At 45.6% G+C, this 26873-nt stretch overlaps 2 protein-coding genes across 4 annotated transcripts in view; one reads left to right on the forward strand and one right to left on the reverse strand.

Moving 5' to 3' along the window:
* The window catches only part of PEX3 (peroxisomal biogenesis factor 3), a 28393-nt gene extending 24362 nt beyond the window's left edge, over positions 1-4031 (reverse strand). The window contains exon 1 of the mRNA XM_029053571.1: positions 3939-4031. Coding sequence (XP_028909404.1) covers positions 3939-4011 — 73 coding nt within the window. The 5' untranslated portion in view covers positions 4012-4031. The remainder of the gene's footprint in view (positions 1-3938) is intronic.
* A 157-nt stretch (positions 4032-4188) lies between these two features.
* On the forward strand, positions 4189-26104 carry ADAT2 (adenosine deaminase tRNA specific 2). 3 transcript variants are annotated; one of them, XM_029057935.2, is made up of 6 exons: positions 4194-4358; positions 12239-12343; positions 15302-15452; positions 16045-16151; positions 24716-24788; positions 24903-26104. In XM_029057935.2, exons 1-6 carry the CDS (start codon positions 4260-4262, stop codon positions 24944-24946), a joined length of 579 nt encoding a protein of 192 aa, XP_028913768.1. In that variant the 5' UTR covers positions 4194-4259; the 3' UTR covers positions 24947-26104. The 3 variants fall into 3 exon arrangements, with proteins under 3 accessions (XP_028913769.1, XP_028913768.1, XP_028913770.1); XM_029057937.2 differs by lacking the exon at positions 4194-4358 and adding an exon at positions 8362-8764; XM_029057936.2 differs by lacking the exon at positions 24716-24788 and having other exon boundaries at positions 4189-4358.
* Positions 26105-26873: the final 769 nt, after the last annotated feature.

Below are 26873 nucleotides of genomic sequence, written 5' to 3' on the forward strand. Positions count from 1 at the left end.
AACTCAAATCCTACTTCATTTACAAGGTTGTCTGATATAGGGAGAAGGTGCCAACTAAAATGGCACCTTATATAAATAGCCAAATAATTCTCTTTTTGAGATGGCTTGCTCACCCTGTTTCACTAAAACTAGAGTTTCTTAAGGGCAGGGATTATTATTGCTGAAGTACTTAGTACTCCTTATGCGTTCTCAACAACTATTCATTGATGACATGTAGTAAAAGGAACTAATTTTGTAAGTCACAGAATCCCATTTTCACAGACAACAACTCTTGGTTAAAATAGCAATTTCATATTTAAGGATAAGGGCAAAAATTCTGTGTTTCCTTTTGGGAAAGAGAAAAATATGCCAGATACAATTCATGCTTTAATTCAGCTGTTTAAAATCTAACAGCACGACTACTTTCCTAAATCGTCCTAGTGAAAGAGTTGAGAAGAAGTATCAAAAATAGAGAAGGACAAAAGATTTTATGTAACTAAGTGGATTTGAGAAAGACTTGTTGACAGGATTTAATGGGATTAGAAATAAAAAGTGATACAAAGTTTTAGGTGAATGACTGCTCCTGAGGTTCAGGTCAACAACCTGATGAGATGGACCTTGCGTTTCCTCCAGCCTCTAGGATTCCTTGATATGTTCATTGTGTCTTTTAACGCATTTCTTCTGTCTACTTTTCATGGTAATTCGATTAGGTTCACCAATTAAACACTCAGCTCATTGTTTTCCCTGACCGAGGGGTTCCTTTTTCACCTCACTGACTTTCCTTGTGACTCTAGAATAAAATCCCAAATTATGGTACTAGCACTCTCTCTCCTTCCTTCCCACTCCTTTTCCAATCCATACACAGCCTTAATTCCCTGAACTCTTTTTCTCCCTATACTCTGACAGCACCTGATCTCTTGCATCTCACCTTTTGCACTCTTTCAGGATGCTTGGAGAGAACATGTCATTTCTCCTGAGATTTTAAACTTAAGTCTCTCAACTTCATTTCAAAAATCGGTCAGTAGTATTTACTGAGCGTCTCTGTCCAGATTACTGTAGCCAGTTCTTAGAATGCTATCAGATGTTTAGTGAAAATGCTTATTTATAGTTTGGTATTAAGGGGCCTTTATAAACAACATTGAATCTAACCCTTAGCAGATTTGAGGAACCTGAATGTGATACTGCAAGATATTTTCTAAACAGGGTCACTCCCTGGCAGTAACACAGCCACCTCACTCACAGTTCTCTGAATTACTACATCAAAATGGTGCACCTACTATTCCCAAATAGGTATCAGACAAGAACAGCCCAAAATCTGACAGAAAACCAGCACAAACAGAGAACCAGAATACCCTTAAAGATGATCAGTATGAAGAGAGTTACTCTGGGTTGTGAAAGGTGCAAACAAAATAACCCCTCGTACTGAATTATAAATGATCAATGATTGCATATATAATTATCAATTTTAAACATCTATCCTCTGTGTTGAGGAGTATAATCTGAGTAGATTAGTCTACAGTTTTGGAGAAAAGCTTGGTTTAATTTTTTAAACTACTATATGTTAAACCTAAATAAATTAAAAGCACTAATATTCAGTGATAATCGGCAACAAGTCACTCTCCCCCGGCTCCTCCTGCACAAAGTACAACTGAGACAGTGCCATAGGATCTCAAATGGATCCTAAGGAGTTACTTTGTCCATTTTCCTTTCTGTGTACTAATCTGGCCAATTCTTTCCTATACATGGCAATACCCTGGAAAAGGAATTCAAATCCATCCTAAAATCCCACCTCTCCCAACAAGTTTTCTGGACAATTTTTTCTTATACATGGCAATACCCTGGAAAAGGATTCAAATCCATCCTAAAACCCCACCTCTTCCAATGGGTTTTCTGGATAATTCTTTCCTATACATGGCAATATCCTAGAAAAGGAATTCAAATCCATCCTAAAATCCCACCTCTCCCAACAAGTTTTCTGGACAATTTTTTCCTATACATGGCAATACCCTGGGAAATGCCATGCTAAATCCAACCTAAAATCCCACCTTTACCAACAACTTTTCCTCATTTCCTATTACCTTGTGCCCTATCACGCCTTCAACCAACTCTAGTACTTACAAATTCATTTACACCCTCCTTAGCGCTAATGTATATATGTTTGCTCAATTTTATTTACTTTGATTATTCGGGTTGCAAATACTTTTCGAGTTGTCTTTTGGGTTCTTGCTCAGGAATCGCTTAACAACCCTCCCATGGAAACCTAGAACGAGAGGTTTGGAAGGACTCTCGTTCCTAAATTCAGGTAGCTGGGCTACTGTTCCATCGACACGTACTCAAAGTCCTCCAGCACTGCTGCAGAAAACTTTCAAAATAAAACTGTAAAACAAATTATAAGCAATCCTCCAGCCCCTCCTTCGTCGCCTACCTGCCACAACCACCAAGAGGCTTTGGAGCCTTTTGAGAAGCATCACAGACTAGAGGAAAGGGCCTGGGAGTCAGTGGACTTGGGTTCTACACCCAGATCAGCCCTTTGTCTGTTCTATGGCCTTGGGCAACTCACTTAGCCTCTGTGTGCCTCGGATTCCTCATCTGTAAAATGGGGATTAAAGACTGTGAGCCCCATATAAGACAGGGACTGTGCCCAACCCAATCACCTTGTGTCTCCCGCAGGACTTTGCATGGTGCCTGGCACCTAATAAACACTTGACAAATTCCAAAGTCATTATTATTCATTCAATCATATTTATTAAGCGCTTACTGTGTGCAGAGCAACGTACTAAGCACTTGGGAAAGTATAATACAACTCTAAAGGGTGACAGTCCCTTCCTGCAACGAGCTCATAGTCGGGGGGGGGGGGGAGGGAGGGCGGGGGAGACATACATCAATACAAATATATAGGCATCAAGACAAATAAATAAAATTACAGATATGGCCTAGGAGCAAGAACATGGGCTTGGGAGTCAGAGGTCGTGGGTTCATTCATTCATTTATTGAGCGCTTACTATGTGCAGGGCACTATACTAAGAGCTTGGAATGTACAAATCAGTAACAGATAGAGACAGTCCCTGCCCAATGACAGGCTTATAGTTTAATCGGGGGAGACAGACAGACAAAAACAATAGCAATAAATAGAATCAAAGGGATGAACATCTCATTAAAACAATAGCAATAAATAGAATTGAGGGGATGAACATCTCATTACAACAATAGCAATAAACAGAATCGAGGGGATGTACATCTCACTAAAACAATAGTAATAAATAGAATCAAGGGGATGAACATCTCATTAAAACAGCAGCAATATATAGAATCGAGGGGATGTTCATCTCATCAAAACAATAGCAAATAAATACAATCGAGGGGATGAACATCTCATTAAAACAATAGCAAATAAATAGAATCGAGGGGATGTACCTCTCATTAAAACAATAGCAATATATAGAATTAAGGGGATGTTCATCTCATTAAAACAATAGCAAATAAATAGAATCAAGGGGATGAACCTCTCATTAAAACAATAGCAAATAAATAGAATCGAGGGGATGAACCTGTCATTAAAACAAGGGCAAATAGAATCGAGGGGATGTACCTCTCATGAAAAAAATAGCAATATAGAGAATTAAGGGGATGTTCATCTCATTAAAACAGTAGCAAATAAACAGAATCAAGGGGATGAACCTCTCATTAAAACAATAGCAATATAGAGAATTAAGGGGATGTTCATCTCATTAAAACAGTAGCAAATCAACAGACTCGAGGGGATGCACATCTCACTAACAAAGTAAATAGGGTAATAAATAATCTATAGAAATGAGCAGAGTGGTGAGGGGCGAGGAAGGGCGACGGGGAGGAGCAGAGGGAGAGGGGGGAAAGGAGGCTCGGCCGAGGTGAAGGGGGAGATAAGAGTGCGGGCGTCAGGACGGGCAGCCTGAGGCTCCTTCCCCCTTCCCGCGACCCACCTCCGAGGAAGGTCCCGACGAAGATGCATTTCCTCCTGTGGCGCTTGAGGAAATTCCACAGGGGCCCGAGCATCCCGGCGGAGGGCAGGACGGGCCGGGCCGGAGGGCGGCCCGGAGGCGGCGGAGGCGGCGGAGGCGGCGGAGGCGGCGGAGGCGGCGGAGGCGGCGGCGGCGGGGCTCGGGAGGCCCCGGGCAGACCAGGCCGCTCCTCCTCCTCCTCCTCCTCCTCCTCCCCTTCCCCCCGGTGCGGCGGCCGCCGCCGTCCCCCGGAAACGCCGCCCCGCTCCGCCTCCGTTCCGGCCCTCCCGCGGGCGAGGACGCATGGAGGGCCCGGCCAGGACGGACGAGGACGACGACGACCAGGAGGACGAGGACGAGGAGGAGGAGCGGGCGAGGTGGATGGAGAGGGCGACGCACATGGTGAGGGGCCCGGATGTTGAGCAGGCCGCCACCGCCGGCAGGGGGGAAGGGCGGAGAGCGCTAACGCTGGCCCGCACGTGACCTTTGACCCCCCCCAACGGCCTTCCCAGCCATTTGCCCCTGACCTTTGACCCCCGATTGGCCTTCCCAGCACGGTTAAAGCCCAGCTGCCCCTGCCCTTTGATCTCTGTTTGGCTTCCCAGGATGGTCAAGGCCCAGCTGCCCCTGCCCTTTGTCCTCTGAGCATCTTTTCCAGCCGGCTGACCATCCCCTTTGCCCCCTGAGCAGCCTTCCCAGCCAGCTGACCGTCCCCTTTGACTCCTGAGCAGCCTTCCCAGCCAGCGGCCCCTGCCCTTTGATCTCTGTTTGCCTTCCCAGGATGGTCAAGGCCCAGCTGCCCCTGCCCTCTGACCCCTGATCGGCCTTTCCAGCACAGTCAAGGCCCAGCTGCCTCTGCCCTTTGCCCCCTGAGCGTCTTTCCCAGCCAGCTGCCCCATCCTTTGCCCCCTGAGCAGCCTTCCCACCCAGCTGCCCCTGCCCTTTGATCTCTGTTTGGCCTACCCAGGACAGTCAAGGCCCAGCTGCCCCTGCCCTTTGATCTCTGTTTGGCCTTCCCAGCACAGTCAAGGCCCAGCTGCCCCTGCCCTTTGCCCCCTGAGCATCTTTCCCAGCCAGCTGCCCCTGCCCTTTGCCCCTTGAGCATCTTTCCCAGCCAGCTGACCATCCCCTTTGACTCCTGAGCAGCCTTCCCAGCACAGTCAAGGCCCAGCTGCCCCTGCCCTTTGATCTCTGTTTGCCTTCCCAGGATGGTCAAGGCCCAGCTGCCCCTGCCCTCTGACCCCTGATCGGCCTTCCCAGCACAGTCAAGGCCCAGCTGCCCCTGCCCTTTGCCCCCTGAGCGTCTTTCCCAGGCAGCTGCCCCTGCCCTTTGACCCCCTGAGCATCCTTCCCAGCCAGCTGCCCCTGCCCTTTGACCCCTGATTGGCCTTCCCAGCCAGCTGCCCCTGCCCTTTGACTCCGGAGCAGCCTTCCCAGGATGCTTAAGGCCCAGCTGCCCCTGCCCTTTGACCCCTGATCAGCCTTCCCAGCATGGTCAGGGCCCAGCTGCCTGCACCTTTTGACCCCTGAGCAGTCTTTCCAGCACGGTCAAAGCCCAGCTGCCCCTGCCCTTTGCCCCCGATCATCCTTCCCAACTAGCTGCCCGTCCCCTTTGACTCTAGAGCATCCTTCCCAGCCAGCTGCCTGTCCCCTTTGACTCCTGAGCATCCTTCCCAGCACGGTCAGGGTCCAGCAGCCCCTGCCCTTTGACCTCCTGAGTGGCCTTCCCAGCATGGTCTGGGCCGGCTGCCCATGCCCTTTGACCCCTGAGCATCCTTCCCAGCCAGCTGCTCATCCCCTTTGACTCCTGAGCATCCTTCCCAGCACCGTCAGGGCCCAGCTGCCTGTGCCCTTTGACCCCTGAGTGGCCTTCCCAGCATGATCAGGGCCCAGCTGCCCCTGCCCTTTGACCCCTGAGCGTCTTTCCCAGCCAGCTGCCCCTGCCCTGTGACCCCTGAGCATCCTTCCCAGCCAGCTGCCTGTCCCTTTTGACTCCTGAGCAGCCTTCCCAGGATGCTTAAGGTCCAGTTGCCCCTGCCCTTTGACCCCTGAGCATCCTTCCCAGCATGGCCAAGGCCCAACTGCCCTTGCCCTTTGACTCCTGAGCATTCTTCCCAGCACAGTCAAAGCCCAGCTGCTCCTGCCCTTTGATCTCTGAGCGGCCTTCCCAGCATGGTCAAGGCCCAGTTGCCCCTGCCTTTTGACCCCTTAGCATCCTTCTCCGCACAGTCAGGGCCTAACTGCCCGCACCCTTTGACTCCTAAGCAGTCTTCCCAGCACGGTCAAAGCCCAGCTGCCCCTGCCCTTTGCCCCCTGAGCATCCTTCCCAGCCAGCTGCCTGTGCCCTTTGCCCCCGGACCATCCTTCCCAGCCAGCTGACCATCCCCTCTGACTCCTGAGCATCCTTCTCAGCACGGTCAGGGCCCAGCTGCCCATGCCTTTTGACCGACCCCCTCCAACCCAGTGGCCTTAATAATAGCAATAATAATAGTATTTAAGACATTGCGCTGTGTCAGGCACTATTCATCCCACACATCCTATCCGTTACCAAGACCTGCCGGTTTCACCTCTACAATATCGCCAAGATCCTCCCTTTCCTCTCCACCCAAATGGCTACCTTACTGTTACGGGTTCTCGTTATATCCCGGCTAGACTACTGTGTCAGCCTTCTCTCTGACCTCCCTTCCTCCTCTCTCGCCCCGCTCCAGTCTATTCTTCACTCCGCTGCCCGGCTCATCTTCCTGCAGAAACGATCTGGGCATGTCACTCCCCTTCTTAAACAACTCCAGTGGTTGCCTATCGACCTCCGCTCCAAACAAAAACTCCTCACTCTAGGCTTCAAGGCTCTCCATCACCTTGCCCCTTCCTACCTCTCCTCCCTTCTCTCTTTCTACCACCCACCCCGCACGCTCCGCTCCTCTGCCGCCCACCTCCTCGCCGTCCCTCGGTCTCGCCTATCCCGCCGTCGACCCCTGGGTCACGTCCTCCCGCGGTCCTGGAACGCCCTCCCTCCTCACCTCCGCCCAACTGATTCTCTTTCCCTCTTCAAAACCCTACTTAAAACTCACCTCCTCCAAGAGGCGTTCCCAGACTGAGCTCCTCTTCTCCCTCTACTCCCTCTGCCATCCCCCCTTTACCTCTCCGCAGCTAAACCCTCTTTTTCCCCTTTTCCCTCTGCTCCTCCACCTCTCCCTTCCCATCCCCACAGCACTGTACTCGTCCGCTCAACTGTATATATTTTCGTTACCCTATTTATTTTGTTAATGAATTGTACATCGCCTTGATTCTATTTAGTTGCCATTGTTTTTACGAGATGTTCTTCCCGTTGACTCTATTTATTGCCATTGTTCTTGTCTGTCCGTCTCCCCCCGATTAGACTGTAAGCCCGTCAAACGGCAGGGACTGTCTCTATCTGTTGCCGACTTGTTCATCCCAAGCGCTTAGTACAGTGCTCTGCACATAGTAAGCGCTCAATAAATACTATTGAATGAATGAATGAATGAATTCATATTTATTGAGCGCTTACTGTGTGCAGAGCACTGTACTAAGTGCCTGGAAAGTACAATTTGGTAACGAATAGAGACAATCCCTACCCAACAACAGGTTCACAGTCTAAAAGGGGGGAAACAGACAACAAAACAATACTGAAACGCTGGGATGGAGACAAGCGAATTGGATCGGACACAGTCCCTGACCCACGTGGGGCTCACAATCTTAATCCCCATTTTGCAGATGAGGGAACTAAGGCGCAGAGAAGTGAAATGACTTGTACAGCGTCACAAAGCAGAAAAATGGTGAAGCCAGGACTGGAACCCGGGGTCTTCTGATTCCCAGGCCCACATTCTATCCACTAGGCCACAGTGCTTCTCGGAAGCAACGTCACTGAATGGAAAGAGCACAGGCTTGGGAGTCAAAGGTCATGGGTTCTAATTCTGGCTCTGCCACTTGTCAGCTGTGTGACTTTGGGCAAGTCACTTAACTTCTCTCTGCCTCAGTTCCCTCATCTGTAAAATGGGGATGAAGATTGTGAGCCCCAGGTGGGACAACCTGATTACTTTGGATGCCCCCAGTGCTTAGAACAGTGCTCAGCACATAGTAAGCACTTAACAAATACCATTATTGTTATTATTACTGTCAGGGTTAGAGTGCCTCTGACGCCACAGCAGCCTTGCCAGGATGGTCAGGGCCAGGGTGCCCATGCCATTTGGCCCGTCAGCACGGTCAGACCCAGTCCTCCTCATAGCCCCATTCACAGGGGAGGGAGAGGAGGGAAGTTGGCTCCTGGAGCTCTGGCACGGATCACATCCACCAGCCTCACTGCCTACCCCCCAAGTGCTTAGTACAGGGTTCTGCGCACAGGAAGTGCTCAATAAACACAATCCCCTCTTTCCAAGTGAGGAAATTGTGCTGCAGAGAGATTTGTTTCTGTTCTTTTACGATAACCTAAACTGGGGATACTTTCTGCTAAACTTGAAGTTCCATGGGCCAAATGAATCCCTTCTTTCTGATGGCTGGGAATGTCCCAACTGGGCTACCTCAGAGAGAAGGCACATACTCTTTAGGGTCATAAAAGGAGACAGAAACTGAGATGAGGATGGGGAGCAGGCCTTAAGACCTGATCTAATGCAGACCGCTTCAGTCAGTTTAGCCACCTTCCTTTCCTGCCATTTATTCTCCCCTCCTTTTTTTCTCCCCAGTGTTACATACGTTTATGATGGCATGAACATTTGGGACTCTCATTATGCTGTTTTCACCATTTTGGCCAAAATATAATGATACTAAGCTGTCCTGACTCCTGCATTGACCCTGTGGGTATTGTTGGTTTGAGATTTTCCCCAACGTTGTCAGAACTCTGTGAATGTGACAGATGTGAAAACTTTAAATTGGAAACTTAGCAGTACTTGCTTCCCTTTACCTGTTCAAGCCACTGCAGTCACAGGGCACATGACCTAGTGGAAAGAGCATAGGCCTGGGAGCCAGGGAACCTGGGTTCTAATCTCAGCTCTGCCACTTTCCTGCTGTGTCAACCTGGGCAAGCCTCTTAACTTCCCAGTGCCTTAGTTTCCTCATCTCTAAAATAGGGATTAACTGCTTTTCTCCCGCTCCCTTAAACTACAGACCCCATGTGGGACAGAGACTTCTTCTATTCTGATTGATTCATCTCTTCCTCAGCATTTATTGCAGTGCTACTGTCTCTATGCTACTCTACTATGTCATGCTGGGTTAAGTCGTTATTGGGTGGAGCCTTTTTTTCACTTATCCCCTTCTCAATAAAATACAGTTTAAAAAACAAGAACCAAGTGAAAAGTGGTCTCGAAGATTGAGGAGGGTGCTCAGGGGAATTGAGAAATGAAAACATCTTGGAGGAGCTTGGAGGGACAGCTCAGTGAAAGAAGTGCTGAAATAATTTTCTCTTGGAGAGCTTTTCCTTCTTCTGGTATAAATGGTTCTGGATGTGGTTTTTGCCACATCTGGTCTTCCCAAATGTGCTCAGAGTCATTGGGAGCAACCGATGCCCCTTTGCTAAACTCTAAAACAAAAGTTATCAGGAGATCACACCCTGAGGTCACACCCCAGAGGTGCATTGAAGGCAGAAGGTCACCGGGCAGCCTGCAACCCAACTGGTTATAGTGCCTGTGATTTGTGTGACCCCACTTTCACACTTTTGCCCTGCCAGTTGGGTTCCCACTGGGACAGTAGGTGCAACACAACCGTAGGTGGACAGGGAAGTGACGCAATACCATTTTTTTTAAGGAATTTGTTAAGTGCTTACTATGTGCCAGGCACTGTACTGTGTGCTGGGGTAGATACAGGCTAATCAGTCATGCCCTATGTCCCACATGGGGCTCAGAATTAATCTTCATTTTATAGATGAAGTATCTGAGGCTCAGAGAAGTGAAGTGCCTAAGGTCACACAGCAGACATGTGGCAGAGCTTTGATTAGAACCCAGGCCCATGCTCTAGCCACTAAGCTTGTGCTGCACATTGCAAACCGCATGCAAGGTTTTATGTACAAAACCCATTACTCCCAGCCCCTCAGCACATATGTATATGTAATTTATTGACTTATTCATGTATATTAGTGTCTTTCTCCCTCCTCTAGACTGTGAGCTTGTTCTAAGCAGGGAATGAGTCTGTTGGTGGTGTTGTATTTTATCTCCCAAGCGCTTAGTACAGTGCTTTGCCCACATTAAGCACTCAATAAATACGATTGAGTGAACAAATACAATTGAGTGAATGCCAAAGTGACTGCAGCACAATGCTGAGACTCTGCCATAACACCAAAGTCCAGCCGTTGGTTTCCACGGTAGCTACCCCGATAGCCTCAGCCATCTTCACCACCCAACTTAGCCAGCTATTTTTAGGATTTCTGCTGAGCCTGTCTACTATGCAAGACACCCCTGGGTGGTTTTTTCAGCCACTGATGCCATAGCCCCAGCCAACATTCCCCTGCTCCTGGCTGTTTTCTTCTCCAAATGCGATGAGGTGTGGATCCCACTCTTGCAGGGAGAGGGCAGAGGAACAGTTATGTCAAAAGTGAGGGAGAGGAAAAGTTAAAGAGACAGAGGTGGAGATCACATCGTCATCGTGGCCTAGGATTCTCAGTAGGCAGAGTGTTCTGCAATCGGTGCCCCCTGGACTTGGAGATCCCACTGTTTTTGAATAGAACAAGTTATAACTGATAACAGGGTGAGCTTGCAAAACCAGGTCAGCTCTCGCCAGGGACCTTCAGGACTTGAAATGGCCCACCTGGCTGGAGTCCGAGGTTTTTTTGCAGACGATTTCCCATTTGTTCATTTCTTCCAGTTTTCTCAGTGGCACCCTTAATGCCCACTTTTCTCCCTGTCCGTCCTTATAATCTGTTTCCTCCTCCTTAGTTTCTGCCACTCCGGCTCTGCTGTAAATCCAAACCTAACTTTCTGCCTGTCTGTCTTTATAATCTCTGTTTCCTCCTCCTCAGTTCCTGCCACTCTAGCTCTGCTGTAAATCCAAACCTAACTTTCTGAAAGCAGCAATGCCTGGCACATGGGTCCATCTTGCCTTAGTGTTTCAGTGGCACTGCGTTGCGGGTCCCGTAGCCTAACTGCCATTTTGGTCTCCCCACTCTATCCCGTTTCTGTTTGGATGCCAGGGCACTTGTGGATCTTAGCTTGCACCGTACACAACACCTAGCGGAAAGAGCATGGACCCAGTAGACAGGATTTAGGATCTCACCCCAGCTCTGCCTCTTGCCTGTTGCGTGACCCTGGGCAAGTCACTTAACGTTTCTGTGACTCAGGGTTCTCAGCTGTAAAATGGGGATTCAATTTCTGTTCTCCCTCCTACATAGACTGCGAGGTCCGTGTGGGACAGGAGCTACGCCCGACCTGGTTATCTTGTATCTACCCCAGCATTTAGTACAATGCCTAGCACATAGTAAGCACTTGGCTTGCAAGACCAAATAAAAATGTTATGATTGTTATCCCAAGGTTCACAGAGCAGTGTGGTCTCGTAGATAAAGCACTAGCCTGGGAATCAGAAAGACCTGGGTTCTAACCCTGGCTCCGCTACTTGTCCCATGTGGGGCTCACAGTCTTAATGGTCACTTTACAGATGAGGTAATTGAGGCACAAAAAAGTTAAGTGACTTGCCCATGGTCACACAGCAGACAAATGGTGAAGCCAGGATTAGAACTCGGGTCCGCTGACTCCCAGGCCCATGCTCTTTTCATTAGGCCACACTGCTTTCCACCCTCCTCATGTATGGATGTGTTTGTAAATGCTGTGGGGCCAAAGGTGCATATCACCTTGAGAGGTCTTGAGAGGTACAGATCTGAGTGCATAGGGCTGTTTTGTTTGTGTTCCCTCTCTAAGTGCTTTTTCACAATTTCTCTTTTCCAGTTACTTTTCACATTCTGCCTTTTTCCCAGAATCTCTTTGCCCTTTCTCCTAATTCTTCCCCTCTGCCGTTTTCAATGCACTGTATTTGCCCCTTGGCTGCAATTTCCCAACTTTATCATATTTCCCAACTTCACACTTTCACACTGATATACACATTATGCTGTACACAGTAGATTCTCAGGAAATGCCATGGCTGCCCCCTCCCCCTCAATAAGTAGGATGAATTTCACGCTCTGAGAATGGACCCAAGCTAGGTTTCAAGTACTGTAGTAGGTACTGTGTAGTAAGCTATTTTTGATAAATCTAGAAAATAGTAAAATATAGATATTTTATGATTAAATAATAACCGTTTCGGGTCACTTTCTTATATTGTTAGTACTCTGATTTCCTACTGTTTTCCAGGCCCAAGAAGCCTTAGAAAACGGTGAAGTTCCCGTTGGCTGCCTCATGGTCTACAACAATAAGATCGTGGGGATGGGGAGAAATGAAGTTAATGAAACTAAGAATGTAAGTCACATTTTAAACGCCTTATTCTGGGAAGACTCAGTCAAAATTTGGTGAGGGGGTGTCTGGCCAAATTAAAAAAAAAAACTGCCCATAAATTCATGTGATGTTAGAGGTGCATTTTCTATTTAAAGTTGTATTTGATTTTCTCCCCAAATATTTAAGTGTTCCTGGGGTTGCAATCTCTCTACACTTGTGCTGTTTTGCAAAGTGCATGCACCAGCAGAGCTGTGTCTCCCTGGCTGTGATAAAACATGGAATCCTGCCACCTGCTAGTTCAGCAATTAAAGCAGCGTGGCAGAGTGGGTAGAGCATGGGCCTGGGAGTCAGAAGGACCTGGGTTCTACTCTTGGTTCCGCCACTTGTCTGCTCTGTGACCTTGGGGAAGTCACTTCACTATGCCTCGGATCCCTCATCTGTAAAATGAGGATTTAGATTGTGTACCCCACATGGGACAGGGACTGTGTCCAACCTGATTAGCTTGTATCTACCCAGAGCTTAGTACAGTGCCTGCTACCTAGTAAGCACTTAAAAATACCACAAAAATACAAAGATCTAAAGGTAAAGAAGGGAGCACTGTGGGAGCACTGTTCACCAGTGCTTTTAGGCCCTATGCCATTGGTGAGGACAGCCCCAGTTCCCTAGGGACAGGGAATGTGGGCCGATAGGTGGGGAGTTCAGGAGCCTGATCACCTGACCAAACTGAGTTCCTCCTACTGGAGCAGAAACCCTGCCTTCACCCTTTCTAAAATGGAAAGTGCTGGAGATTTTCTTTTAATTAAGGGGTAGAGGGTGAATGGGGACGAGATGATTAGATGAAAGGCAGACCAGAGAGGGCAGTGAGAAAGAAAGTACACAGGCAAGAGAGTGAGAAGCTAAAAAAACTCAAAGGCAGAAATAAGGACAGATTGGGAGATGAACAAAAAAATGGAAGATTGGCTGCAAGGCAGTCATCTTAGTAATTTTTTTAAGGTATCCATTAAGTGAGCAGCATGGCTCAGTGGAAAGAGCCCAGGCTGGGGAGTCAGAGGTCATGGATTCAAATCCCAGCTCTGCCACTTGTCAGCTGTGTGACTGTGGGCAAGTCACTTAACTTCTCTGTGCCTCACTTCCCTCATCTGTAAAATGGGGATTAAGACTGTGAGCCCCACGTGGGACAACCTGATTCCCCTGTGTTTACCCCAGCGCTTAGAACGGTGCTCTGCACATAGTAAGCGCTTAATAAATACCAACATTATTATTATTATCCTGGCTCAGCCGCTTGTCAGCTGTGGGACTTTGGGCAAGTCACTTCACTTCTCTGTGCCTCAGTTACCTCATCTGTAAAATGGGGATTAAGACTGTGAGCCCCACGTGGGACAACCTGATCACTTTGTATCCTCTCCAGTGCTTAGAACAGTATTTGGCACATAGTAAATGCTTAAATGCCATCATTATTATTATTGCTATAATAATAATAATGGTATTTGCTAAGCGCTTTCTATGTGCCAAGCACTGTTCTAAATGCTAGGTAGATACAAGGTAATGAGATTGTTCCACAGTCTTAATCCCCATTTTACAGATGAGGTAAGTGAGGCACAGAGAAGTTAAGCGACTTGCCCAAAGTCACACAGCTGATAAATGGTGGAGCTGGGAATAGAACCTACAAACTCTGACTTCCAAGCCCATGCTCTTTGCACTAAGCCACTATGTGCCAGGCACCATACTAAGCTCTGGGGTAGATCCAAGGTTGTCAGCTTGGATGCAGACCCTGTCCCATATGGGGCTCAGCGTCTGAATCCCCATTTTATAGATGAGGTAAGTGAAGCACAGAGAAGTTAAGGAAGTTGCTCAGGGTCACACAGCAGGCAAGTGGCAGCTCTGGGGTTAGAACCCAGATCTGTCTGACTGCCAGGCCTGTGCTCTATCCACTAGGCTAAGCTGCTTCCCTTGATAATTGTAGTCTTTATACGCTTACTATGTGCCATGCCCTGTCCTAAACTGTGGAGTAGATAGAGTACAAACAGATCAGACAAAGCCCTGGTCCCACATGGAGTGTAAAGTCTAAGTATCAAATCAGGAGAGAAAAAGGCCTCAAACAGACCGGGCTGATGAGGAGCAGGGAAGAAACTTGAAGGGTGGCAGAAAAGAGAATGAGAAGGGGAAAGTGAAGACAAGCAAGAAGAGAAAAGAGAGATAGGGCAGAGAGGAATAAATCGCAAGACCGTCCGATAAAAGGAAAGAGAAGGTACAATCGATTAATGAGGATGAGGAGAAGCAACAGGAGAGAGCGAAAGAGAGCTACTAGATTTTGAAAGAGTATTCCCTTATATTACTGTCCCTGCATTCATAATCCAAACCTGGTTCCTGGAAGACATAGTTAGTGATCAGTCAGATGTGAATTAATACTGTATAACTCAACTAGACAAGGTCTTCCACCTTTTTTTAGCTCTTCTCTACGGAGATTACCAGTTTGGAAGTACCTGATAATTTTGTTGAAATACTTCCAAAGCTGATTCTCAGTTTTACCAAGTAGTTGCTTTGAAATCTCTGAAATAAATACCTTTCTAGACAGCAGTGGAACTGTAGATGTACCTATATTTCTCACATATAGTTTGGGCTGGATTGCTATCTGTGGATGGGGGCATTTGGGGCTTGTCTTGGTATACTCTCTAGTACCCCTGATCCATCCCTTCTCTAGTCCACTTCAGTAATTAAGACAGCTATTTGGTCTGATCCAAGACCTTTTCTCTAGTGTCTCTGACAGGAAAACTCTAAAGGAGATTAAACCAAAATAGAATGTATCAGAGCACTAAAACAAATGCTTTCTGAATGGCATAATGTTGAAAGGAAATAGTATACACCTAACATCCATGTCATGCTAATATTGGTTAAATTTTAGTTGTTCCCAGGTAGAAAAGCTGAATGTAACTATGCACACTTTTCAAAAAACAAAAACAAAACAACATTTTCTTCTCTCAGGCTACTCGACATGCAGAAATGGTTGCAATTGATCAGGTCTTAAATTGGTGTCTCCGGCGCGGCAAGAATCCCACAGAAGTGTTCCAACGCACAGTTTTGTATGTAACCGTGGAGCCATGTATTATGTGTGCTGCAGCCCTGCGCATAATGAGTATCCTTTGATTTCTGATTGGGACTGGGAAGATTGTCTTAATACGAGTAAGATACAGCTAAAGGCATCCTGTACTGCTAGAGGCAAATTGCTGGACTGATTTCCTAGTGTCGAATTAAGAGGTAAAGTAGTAGCAGGAAACTGAACTCACCATTCCTGACTGGGAGTTGATTATCCCGCCAACATGATTATCCTTCTGCAGCTACCAAAAAATCCACCTTGAAAGACCGCAGGACAGTGGTGAGAGCCCCAGGTTTAGGTGCCACCATCTCTGATTTCCTCATCATAGATAACTCCAGACCTTGTAATCACACAAGTTTGAAAGGGAAAACAATGCTATTAAATCCCCTTGAATAGCATTATTGGACATTTCTCAAAAATTCAAAAGAACAATTCCCACTGGTATTTTTTATGAAATAAATATGACCTTGGAGCACATCTCATGTTTACTAATAAAGAACTCCCTTTGGTTCTAGGAACCAGGAAGCTCCACTAGAAGATTATAGGCCCAGATTCGACTTGTCTTCAGTTATTGTGTTTTAAAGGGAAACACTTTAACTTCACTTGGTGTAGGACCTTAATTCTTGCACATGAATACCTTTGGTTGTATATGGCTGTCAGAACGAGCGATTTGGAGGTTGTGGCTCTGTTCTGAACATCTCCTCCGATGACTTACCAAATACCGGCACTGCATTCCAGGTAAAAAGGGAACTCTGTGTTTGGTTTCTTTCATTTTTAAAAGTATTAATTTAATTTTCTTCTTGACTTTGGGCTACTATTCCTGCATGGTTAGGTGCCAAGGAATATGTCTGAATCATGTCTGCCAACTCTGTTTTGTACCTTCCCAAGTGCTTAGTACAATGCTCTGCACATAGCAAGCACTCAATAAATACAGTTAATGGTGTTTTTCCCTTTAATGGACTTACTGACTTGACAGCCACATGCTGCTCCAGTTTCCTAGGAATCACTCACTACCTTACTTTAAGGGGCTTAAAGACTTTTTATGTTTTGTGCTTCAGAATCATTAATCACATTTGAGTACCTACAGTTTGCAGACCATTGTGCTAAGCACTTGGGAGAGTCCAGTAATAAAAGCAAAAGACAAAATCTCTTTTCAAAGAACTTACAGTATAAAGAGAGTAATAACAGTGGTGGATTTTATGAAATGCTTTCTATTTGTCAAACATGAAACTAAGCACTGGGATGGATACAAGATGAGCTATTTGGCACAGTCCCTTGCCCACCTGGGGTTTCCTAAGGGGAGAGAGAACAGGTATCCCCATTTTACAGAGTAGGAAACTGAGGTACAGAGAGGCAGACACAAACTGAAATAAGACAAAGCTACAACCGGTAGTGGTAGAATTATGGGATGAAGAGTAGAATTTTTAAAAAAATCAATGAAAAAATGTATAAGAAAATTGATATATTCACATGTGCTAAGGACTGCTTTACCATCCTAAGTGCTGAGGGAGACTTTAGGGATAACATACCTTGCTTGTGTTGGTGGAAATGAATTAGGGGGAAGATTCCCAGGAAGGTGAGTTTTCGAGCAGGTTTCCAAGACAGGGAAAGCTGTGTCTAATGGATTGGAAGAGAAACATTGTTTCAGGCAGGTACAATTTCCTCCCCACTAGTCAGCTTAATAGTCCCAGTTCCTTTTAACAACAACAATAATAACAATAATTGTGTTGTTAAGCACTTAGTATGTATCAAGCACTGTAGGGTAGATACAAGATAATCAGACCTCACATGGGGTTCTCAGTTTAAGTAGGAGGGAGAACAAATATTGAATCCCTATTTTGCAGATGAGGAAACTGAGGCACAGAGAAGTGAAATGACTTGTTGAAGGACACACAGCAGGTATGTTGCAGGGATGGGATTAGAATCCAGGTCCTCGGAGTCCCAGGCCCGAGCTCCTTCCATCTGACCACACTGCCTCATAGATTCTATTTTCCAAATCTTTAGTCTTTGCCTGTGGGTCCAAAAAAAAATATCTTTCCAACTGCAAGAAATTGTACTAGCATCTTCCATGTTTACACAGTTAGAATGATGATGAATCTAATATCAGGCCTTGGGAATCAGGAAGTTGAATAATTACAGTGCTGGTGTTGTGGATTGCTTTTTATATTTTAGTTCAGTTTGTTCTTTGCCCACAGTCTTATTTTGCTCCAGTTTGGGCCTATGTTAATGTGCCTGTGTTCATGACCCCCATTGCTTTCCTTTTCCCAATCTGTCAAATTGGGAAGTTCAAAACTGGACATGAAAAGGGATTAATTAATGCTGGGTTTTTGGCAAGATTACTTCAGATTTTTTCAAAAAGTTCTACTTGCTAACAAGACACTTGTAGGCTACAAAGGAGCCAATCTCAGCTCATCTGCACTTGCTCTCCAAGGAAGTTCAGAGGCAGAAAGAATGGGGAGCAAGGGATAATAGTGGTTCCATTCTAGTCAAGGTCATTTCCCAGTTGAGCCCGACCTGCAAGCTGAAAGGGACCTGGACCGGGAGAATTAATTTTCCTAACAGCTCATGGCTGTGAAGGGTGAGTTAAAGGGTATTGTGGGAACACAAGAGAGAGGAGTGGGCAACTTTCTCCAATTAGCTTGCCAATTGAAAATATCTTTGTGATCCTTTTCTCTGCCCATTTAATCATGCATCTGTTCAAAATGAAAGTTTTTTGCCTTGAAATCTGTACAAACCAATGATTAGCTCTTGAGAGGTGATCCAGGACTCTTGTAGAAAGACAGAAGAAGGGCTCTTGGATGTCTGACACGGGAGGAGCTTGTCCCACTCCAGTTTCACAGAGTTGGCTGTGTGCTTGCAGTACACTCGTAGGCATCATGCTGTTGAGCAAGACTGCAAAAGCAAGTGTGTGTTCCTGACAAGACTGGCTTAGAATTATAACCTCCGGTTCCAGGCTCCCAGCTATGGTTTCTGCGATTAAGTGTTTTCCAGAAAAAATAAAAAGGAATACTTAAATAATAATTCATTGTCCAGAAGATGGGAAAGGAGGGGAAGTCAGGACACCTGGTGGGGGTGGCCCTGTCCCAGAGACCACAGTTTCCGGTTTGTGGTTTGGGGACATGTTTACGACTGCTGCATTGTGAACTAGCTGCACAATATAAAAACATCAGCAGAGCGGTCATATGCAAAATATTGGTGACCTCGATTATCCCCATGCGGTTCCATGAAGTCCAATAATGTTCTTCTGACATCATCTGGAACTGCAGCGAGAAGACCTTCCCACAGCCTCCCATATTTTCCACTTGCAACGTAAAAATGGTTGAGTGCCTCATTCCTTGCCCCTGCAGCGATGTTTCCTACTGGGCGGCTCCCCCACAATTGTCAGTTTCCTGTACCCAGTTTATGTGAGCAGTAAATGCTCTGGCTGGCCTTAGCCCACTGGGGGACACTGGAGCAGACCACTCTCTGGCCTGCCCCCAACCACATCCCTTAGCAAGGCTAAGTCACCTTGAATGCCCCATAATAATAATAATAATAATATTGATAATAATAATGATAATTACGGTTCTCGGTAAGCACTTACTCTGTGTCGAGCACAGTCCTAAACGCTGAAGTAGATACAAGTTAATCAGGTTGTACACACATGAGGCTCACTCATCCCCACTTCAAGATGAGGTAAATGAGGCATAGATAAGTGAAGTGTAGCCCAAGGTCACACAGTAGACAAATGGTGGAGCCAGAATTAGAACCCAGGTCCTTCTGACTCCCAGGCTCATGCTCTCTCCTTTGTTCTATCGCCTGTGTAGCGCTGTCATGCTGTACCTGAGCACAGTCACTATAGCTTTATTAATGGTCGAGTTCCCCTCTCCACTAGGGAGAGAATGGGCTAAGTGATTTTTCTGCGTTTTTCTTTTCCTATTTTATTCTTACAGTATTTATTAAGTGCTTACTATATGCCAGGCACTGTACCTAGCACTAGGGTGGATACAAGCAAATCGGGTCAGACACAGTCCCTGACCCACATGGGGCTCACAGTCTTAATGCCCATTTTACAGATGAGTTAACTGAGGCACAGAAAAGGTAAGCGAGTTGCCCACGGTCACACAGCAGACAAGTGGCAGAGCTGGGATTAGAACCCAGGCCCCTCTGACTCCAAGGCCCGTGCTCTATCCATTAGGCCACATTGCTTATGTTTTGAGTAAGAATGAGTTTACTTTGATTCAGTCTTACACTCCCAGCCTATTGGCATTGTACAGAGTGTATTTATTTTTTCTTAAATTAAACATTTCCACACATGTAGCCATATGGATACGGGAAAAAAGATAATTTTTTTGGAGTTGGGAACGAAGCTTAGACAAGCCTCATGAAGTAAACATATGAAGCTGAGCTCTCCCCTCTGAGTCCTTGAGGCCCCCAGCAACAAATGTGTCTGTGTAAACTCCTTGGGAAGAGCAAAATGGAGTCTGTGACCACTATGGGATCATTGCCATGCTCAGTGTTGGCACTCTTATTCCTTCAATGTTCACATTGTAGGCCTAGGGTGAGGGCAGGGAAGGAGGGATCAGAAGTAGTATCACTAGGGCAGCCTTTCCAGATATTTTCACCACCTTGCCAGATTTTTGTAACAACCCAACTTAGCCCAAGCCTAAAAGGCATCTCCAAAATTTGGGGGCCAGACTGCTGGGAAGCAGTGGAATCTCATGGAACGATCATGGGCCCGGTAGTCAGACAACTTGGGCTCTAATCCCGGCTCTGCAACTTGCCTGCCTTGTGACCTTGGACAAGTCACATCATTTTTTTGTGCCTCAGTTTCCTCATCTGTAAGGGGGCGGAGGGTTCCCCCACCTACTTAGACATTGATCCCCATGTGGGATGGGGACATATCTACCCCCGTGCTTAGTTCAGGGTGTGCCTCATAACAGGTACTTAAATACCATTATTATTATTATTATTATTATTATCCTGAGTTGTGGGCTGAGTTTTGCAACAGGGCCATAATTTAAAGGCAAAGGTCCTCTTTCCTGTGCTGAGCTGTTTGAGGCTCTAAAATCATATTCAGAAACACTGTGGCCTAGTGGATGGAACAGAGGCCTGGAAATCAGAGGACCTGGGTTCTGATCCCGGCTCTGCCTGCTGGGTGACCCTGGACAAGTCACTTAACTTCTTTGACCCCTTGTTTCCTCATCTGTAAAGTGGAGATTCAGTTCCTGTTCATTCATTCAATTGTATTTATTAAGTGCTTACTGTGTGCACAGCACTGTACTAAGCATTTAGGAGAGTACAATATAGCAATAAACAGACATTCCCTACCCACAACAAGCTTACAGTCTAGAGGAGGCAACACACATTACGATAAATTACAGATATGTACATAAGTGCTACGGGGCTGGGGTTTGGGGGATGAATGAAGGGAGCAAGTCAGACCAACGCAGAAGGGAGAGGGAGAAGAGAAAAGAAGGGCTTAATCAGGAAAGGCCTCTTGGAGGAGATGTGCCTTCAATAAGGCTTTGAAGGTGCGGGGGGGAAGAGTAATTGTCTGTCAGATATGACGAGGGAGGGCGTTCCAGGCTAAAGGCAGGACGTAGACGAAAGGTCGGCAGCGAGATAGATGAGATCGAGGTACAGTGAGAAAGTTAGCATTAGAGGAACAAGGTGTTTGGGCTGGGTTGTAGTAGGAGAGTAGTGAGGTGATATTGGAGGAGAAAGGTGATTGAGTGTTTTAAAGCCAATGATGAGGAGTTTTTGTTTGAAGTGGAGATGGATGGGCAACGATTGGAATTTTTTGAGGACTAGGGAAACATGGCCTGAACGTTTTTGTAGAAAAATGATCCGGGCAGCCGAGCAAAGTATGGACTGGAGTGGGGAAAGGCAAGAGGCAGGGAGGCTCATACAGTTATCAAGGTGGACTAGGATAAGTGATTGGATTAATAATAATTTAAGCACTGACTATGTGCCAAACACTGTTCTAAGCACTGCTTACTGTTTGGTAGCAGCTTCGATGGAGGGGAAAGAGAAGATTTTAGTGATGTTGTAAAGGTTGAATTTACAGGATTTAGTAATGAATCAACTAGGTGGGTTGAATGAGAGAGTCAAAGATAAAGCCAAGGTTACGGGCTTGTGAGACAGGAAGGATGGTGGTGCCGTCTACAGTGATGGGAAAGTCGGGGAGGACAGGGTTTGGGTGGGAAGATAAGAAGTTTAGTTTTAGATATATTAAGTTGAGGCGACAGGAGGGTATCCAAGTAGAGCTGTCTTGAGGCAGGAGGAAATACAAGACGGGAGAGAGATCAGGGCTGGAGATGTAGATTTAGGTATCATTGCATAGTTGTGGTAGTTGAAGCCTTGTGAGCGATTGAGTTCTCCAAGGGAGTTGGTATAGATGGAAAATAGAAGGGCACCCAGAACTGAACCTTGAGAGACAGCACAATTAAGGGGTGGGAGGCAGAGGAGGAGCTCGCACAAGAGATTGAGAATGAGTGCCAAAGAGATAGGAGGAGGACAGGAGGAAGAGCACAGATTTGTGGAGAGGAGGTGTGCCTGTTCTACCTGTTCTACCTCTTCTCCCTCTTACTTAGAATGTGAACCCTAGTTAGAGCAGGGACTGTGTCTGACCTGAATACCATGAATCTACCTCAGTGCTTAGTACAGTATTTGTCATTAGTAATCACTTAAATTCTACAATTATTATTATATTTCAGCATATACGATTATTATTATCTCCTCCAGGAGACCTTTCCTGACCAAGCTCTCAACTCTTCCCATTATTTTCCCTCCATCCTGCCTCACCCATTCCCACCCCCTAACCACTTAGGTACTCACCCCACCCCCACACCACTTACATACAAAGCCTTGAACTCAGCTATCTTCTTTATCTATAATTTATTTTAAAGTCTGCCTCATTAGTCTATAAGCTCCTTGAAAGCAGGAATCTGTTAACTGTTCTTTCTCAAGAGCTTAGTTCATCGCTGTGCACAAAGTAAGCATTCCCCCTAAATACCACTGATTGGCGGGAGCAGCACTAAATTTAGCGCTTAGAACAGTGCTTTGCACAGAGTAAGCGCTTAACAAATGCCATCATTATTATATAGATTTACCTGCCTTTGGCTTTGGTTTCATCTTCTGTGGAGTTGAACACAAATGACAGGAGGGACATGTAATTTACATTTTAGTCCCCTTCCTCATCTTCCCCTTGATGCTCAGCCCTCCAACAGGAAGGCAGCCTAGAACAGGCAAAGCTCTACTACTAAGGACCCCTTGAGTTTGTCTCTGGGATAGTATCACCTGCATCTCCAGGTGTGGTCACAGGCTCAGGTAGTGCAGAACTCAGAGGAAGCAGCATGGCATAGTGGATAGAGCACGGGCCTGGGGGTTAGAAGGTCATGGGTTCTAATCCCCGCCGCTTGTTTGCTGTGTGACCTTGGGCAACTCACTCCAATTCTCTGTGCCTCATTTACCTCATCTCTAAAATGGGGATAGAGACTGTGAACCCCACACGGGACAGGAACTGTCCAATCTGATTGGCTCATATCCACCCCAGCACTTAGTACAGTGCCTGGCACATAGTAAGCGTTTAACAAATACCATAATAACAATAGTAATAATAAGCGGCCAGCTGGGTTTCATGCACTGTGCTTCTTCAGTCTGGTGCCCATGAGTGAGCACATGGGCTCACTAATGATACATGATACGTGATACCCCTAACAATCTGGAGATCAGGTTGAGGCCTATTTCCTCCCATACCTATACATTTTTGGCATCAGGAGCCTGGGGTTAATGTGGTGGAGGGATTTCACTTGCTTTCTGAGTGCTACCTGAAAGGCCACCTTCCCTTCAACCTGCAACAAATTAGACTCCTTATATCTCCATGTCAAGAATGTAGCAGCTAGCAGGCAATTCAGCGCTGCAGCTCATGGATTTCAATCAGTTTTGTAGCTTCTAGGGGCACAAATCACCTGATGCTTTTAGATCCTCATAATTTTTTGATCTTGAGCAGTTTTATATCTCCAAAAGCAGCCAAAATGCATAAGAATTTGGATTTTAGCATCCTTTTCCAGGCAGGTGTGCAAGGGAAAGAGAGATGGGTGAGAGGCTTTATCCCTCCTGATAGGCCAGTCTACTCAAAGCATGGCATGTCCAGACAGTGAGGGGTCAGAGAAAACTCTGCCCTGCCTGCTTCTGAGCTCAGATCAACTTGAGTTCCCATGGGAACCAAACCTAAACTTTCCACATTGCCTCTTCGCCCTCTTACTTAGTTTTTCGGGCCATTTGGGGTCTTTCAACCAATCATTTACTGAGGACTTACTGGGTGCAGAGCACTGTACTAAGCACTTGGCTGTGTGCAATACACACCACACAATCTCTGCCCTTAAGGAGCTTAAAGTCCAATGTGGGAGACTCTACTTGTGCGAACAGCATACCTACGGCAGACCATGCATAGAGGTGTTCTAATGCACTGTTGGAACTGCAAGTTCCAGTGGTACATGGGGACAGTACTCACATGTGCAGGGCCCTCTCTGCAGAAGTAAAAACCGCAGCCCTTCCAGGCTCTCTTAAGACGTGGACTGGACCTGGTCCACCTGAGCTGAGCAGGGGCCAAGACTAGGTGGCCACAAATCTGGGGGTTTTGCTTGGCTCCGTTCTTTTCTGGATTGCCCCAGAGGCAACCGGGCTCCTTCTGCCCCCCACTTCCTGGGCATGGGGCCTAACTAAAATGTATTCAGTAGGGCAGGGTAGGAAGGTGGGACCTAAATGTGGGTGGTTTTCATTTTTATGGAATTGTCTGGAGTTTTCCAAGGCTAAATCTGGAAGGGAGGAAAGAAAAATCTGAGATCATTCATGGGGGACAGAGACTATGTCAGATTTGATTGTATTGAACCTACTCCAGTGCTTAGCACAGTGCTTGGGACATATTAAGCCCCATATAATTGTTATTATTGAAATAATTAACTAGGGAGTTTTGCCAAGTCACTATGATACCAGATACTGGCATAGTGGCATGGCTGGGCAGGACTGGTTCCAAGATATTCCCAGAAAATCCCAGCATAAGCCTGCAGGAGGACAGGAAGCTCCTCTTCTTCACACCACTTCTTTCTTCCCTGACTCAAGGTGGCCCACATAAATTCTATTCCACTGGGATATCCTGGTTACCCCATGGGCCAGTCTGGCCTCCTTAGCTACCAGTGGTCCAAATATTTCACATACCTGGATATGATTACAATTTTCTTGGACATATTTTTTCATTGATGTGGTTTTCCAGTTTTGACAATTTCCACCAACATGGCATTCTCACTTTCTTTCAACAGTGCATTCCGGGACATAGAGCCAAGGAAGCAGTAGAAATGTTAAAAACCTTCTATAAGCAGGAAAACCCAAATGGTCAGTTTCTCTCTCATGCACTTACTGTTCCCATCAAAAAACAAATCACAGTATAAGGCTCAGGCACTGACTCTGTCATTAACTTTCTGCTTTTTCTCTTCTACTTTTTGGCAGCACCAAAATCAAAAGTTCGGAAACTCGATGGTCACAAACGGTGAACTGGTACCCGTGGAAGACTGGAGCTAAATAGTCACCTGGAGTTGTTCTTGGGATGGAAGCTCTAGCCTACTGTAGATTTTAAATCAGTTGCCAAATGATTTTCTGTCATCTGCTACAACTAGTGGATGAACAAATACTTTTGCAAACTTAGACATTTGTAAATATTTGTTAGCCTTTCAGCTGGCTGAAGGAATATTTCACTGTGGCAGCCTGACAGGTTATAAATTAGCAACTGACATTTGTCTAAATGGCCCTAAAGATGATATGTGCTAAATCAGGGAAAGTACTCTGGCAAATAATGAACCTGGTTCTCTGTGCACCATACCAGCAGGCTTGAAACAGTAGAACTTGGCCCTGGTCATTTATGCTTCCCCCAAACCCCAGTGCTCTGAGGAGCAGCTAGAGATCTTACCCTGCTAATAGTTTTCCTTCTTAGAGTGGCTTTCTGCCTTTATAAAGTCTTAGCGACATTATCTTTTCCTCAGATGATTAGATGTGTCATTTTAAATAATAACAGCACACTGTTGCTGTGTGATTTTTTTTAGACTTAATCTCTATTTTTATACCAAAGATGATCACAAAGCCACCATATTGTTATTAAAAATGAAAATCAAATGTGTGTAGCTCAGTTCTGACTTTTTTAGCGCGTCTCTTTTCAGTTAGAAAGATTGTGAGTTTGTTAAATAAGCACCTTTGAGAGTATGAAGGGTATAAATATATATTTAAAAAGACTTGCTGTTAACTCATTCCAAAGTGAGAAAAAATTGTGATGACAAGCTTCCTGAAACTTAGAAGGAAAGTAGCAATAACAAATTTTACAGATGCATTCCTTCCTGAATCTTCACTTATGTGAATGCAAGTGTTTACATAGCAATGTTATACAAGTTAGCCCAGAAGAGGGCCATCTTGTTCCATCAAAGCAACAGAAATCCAGGCACAAACCGAATTTTCCAATGTATTATTACTTCAGGGGGCTTTGTTTCATCTTCTTTACTAGCGGATTCAAAAAAGTAAGAAATGCCTCTGGCTTTGTTCATTAAATTCAGGGATATAGAACTCAATATTTTATAAATTACTGATGACTGAGTTACCTGCTGAAAACAATTGCATGTAGAGATATTTTGTGGGTTTTTAAAAACTGAATTTGGTGGAAACTACATTGGATTTTATGAAATATTTTACGTGCTTTAACAGTCAACACTGCCTTTTTAACTTTTAGTTTTGCTCTTTGAATATTTCATCCCTGCCACATGCCAGTCTCTCTCACTTGAGAAACACTAAAGTTTACTATACTTTACAGACCTCCCCGTCTTTCCTCAACTCATGAAGGATTTTGATTGACTTGAATGAACTATAATAGCCCTTTTAAATTTAGGAAAAATAATGGCACATTTTTTCAGCATAGATAACACTTTCCAGTTTAACACAAGGTGTCTTTTTGCTGAATAAGATGTGAAAGATAACACTTGAAAATTAAGCACTTACACAGGATACATAAACATCAGATTAAAAAATCAGTGTCACTGGAGCATATTCCCATTGCTGATCATCTAACTATACATATTATGTTTTTATCACTGTTTTAAATAGTTTTATATTGTTTTGGCCTAATTTTTAGATCTTGGAAACACATTAATGCACTTTACAGTATTATGGGAAATTATACTTTGGTGAGGGCTCTTCACATCGCACTAAATTTTCATGGAGGCTCTAGACTGTAAGCTCCATGTAGGCAGCACATGTGTCTGTTGGGTTGTCCTCTCCCAAGTACTTAGTACAGTGCTGTGCACACAGTAAGCACTCAAATACGAATTTACTCGCCCCATCTTAGTCCTTCACTGCAGAGGAAGCATAATTGTATTTACAAGTTTATCATCTTTATAATCCCAAAGCTTATTTTTTAGGGACACACATCAGGAGCCATCC

The sequence above is a fragment of the Ornithorhynchus anatinus genome, chromosome 2 (assembly GCF_004115215.2).
Source record: "Ornithorhynchus anatinus isolate Pmale09 chromosome 2, mOrnAna1.pri.v4, whole genome shotgun sequence".
NCBI lineage: Eukaryota > Metazoa > Chordata > Mammalia > Monotremata > Ornithorhynchidae > Ornithorhynchus > Ornithorhynchus anatinus.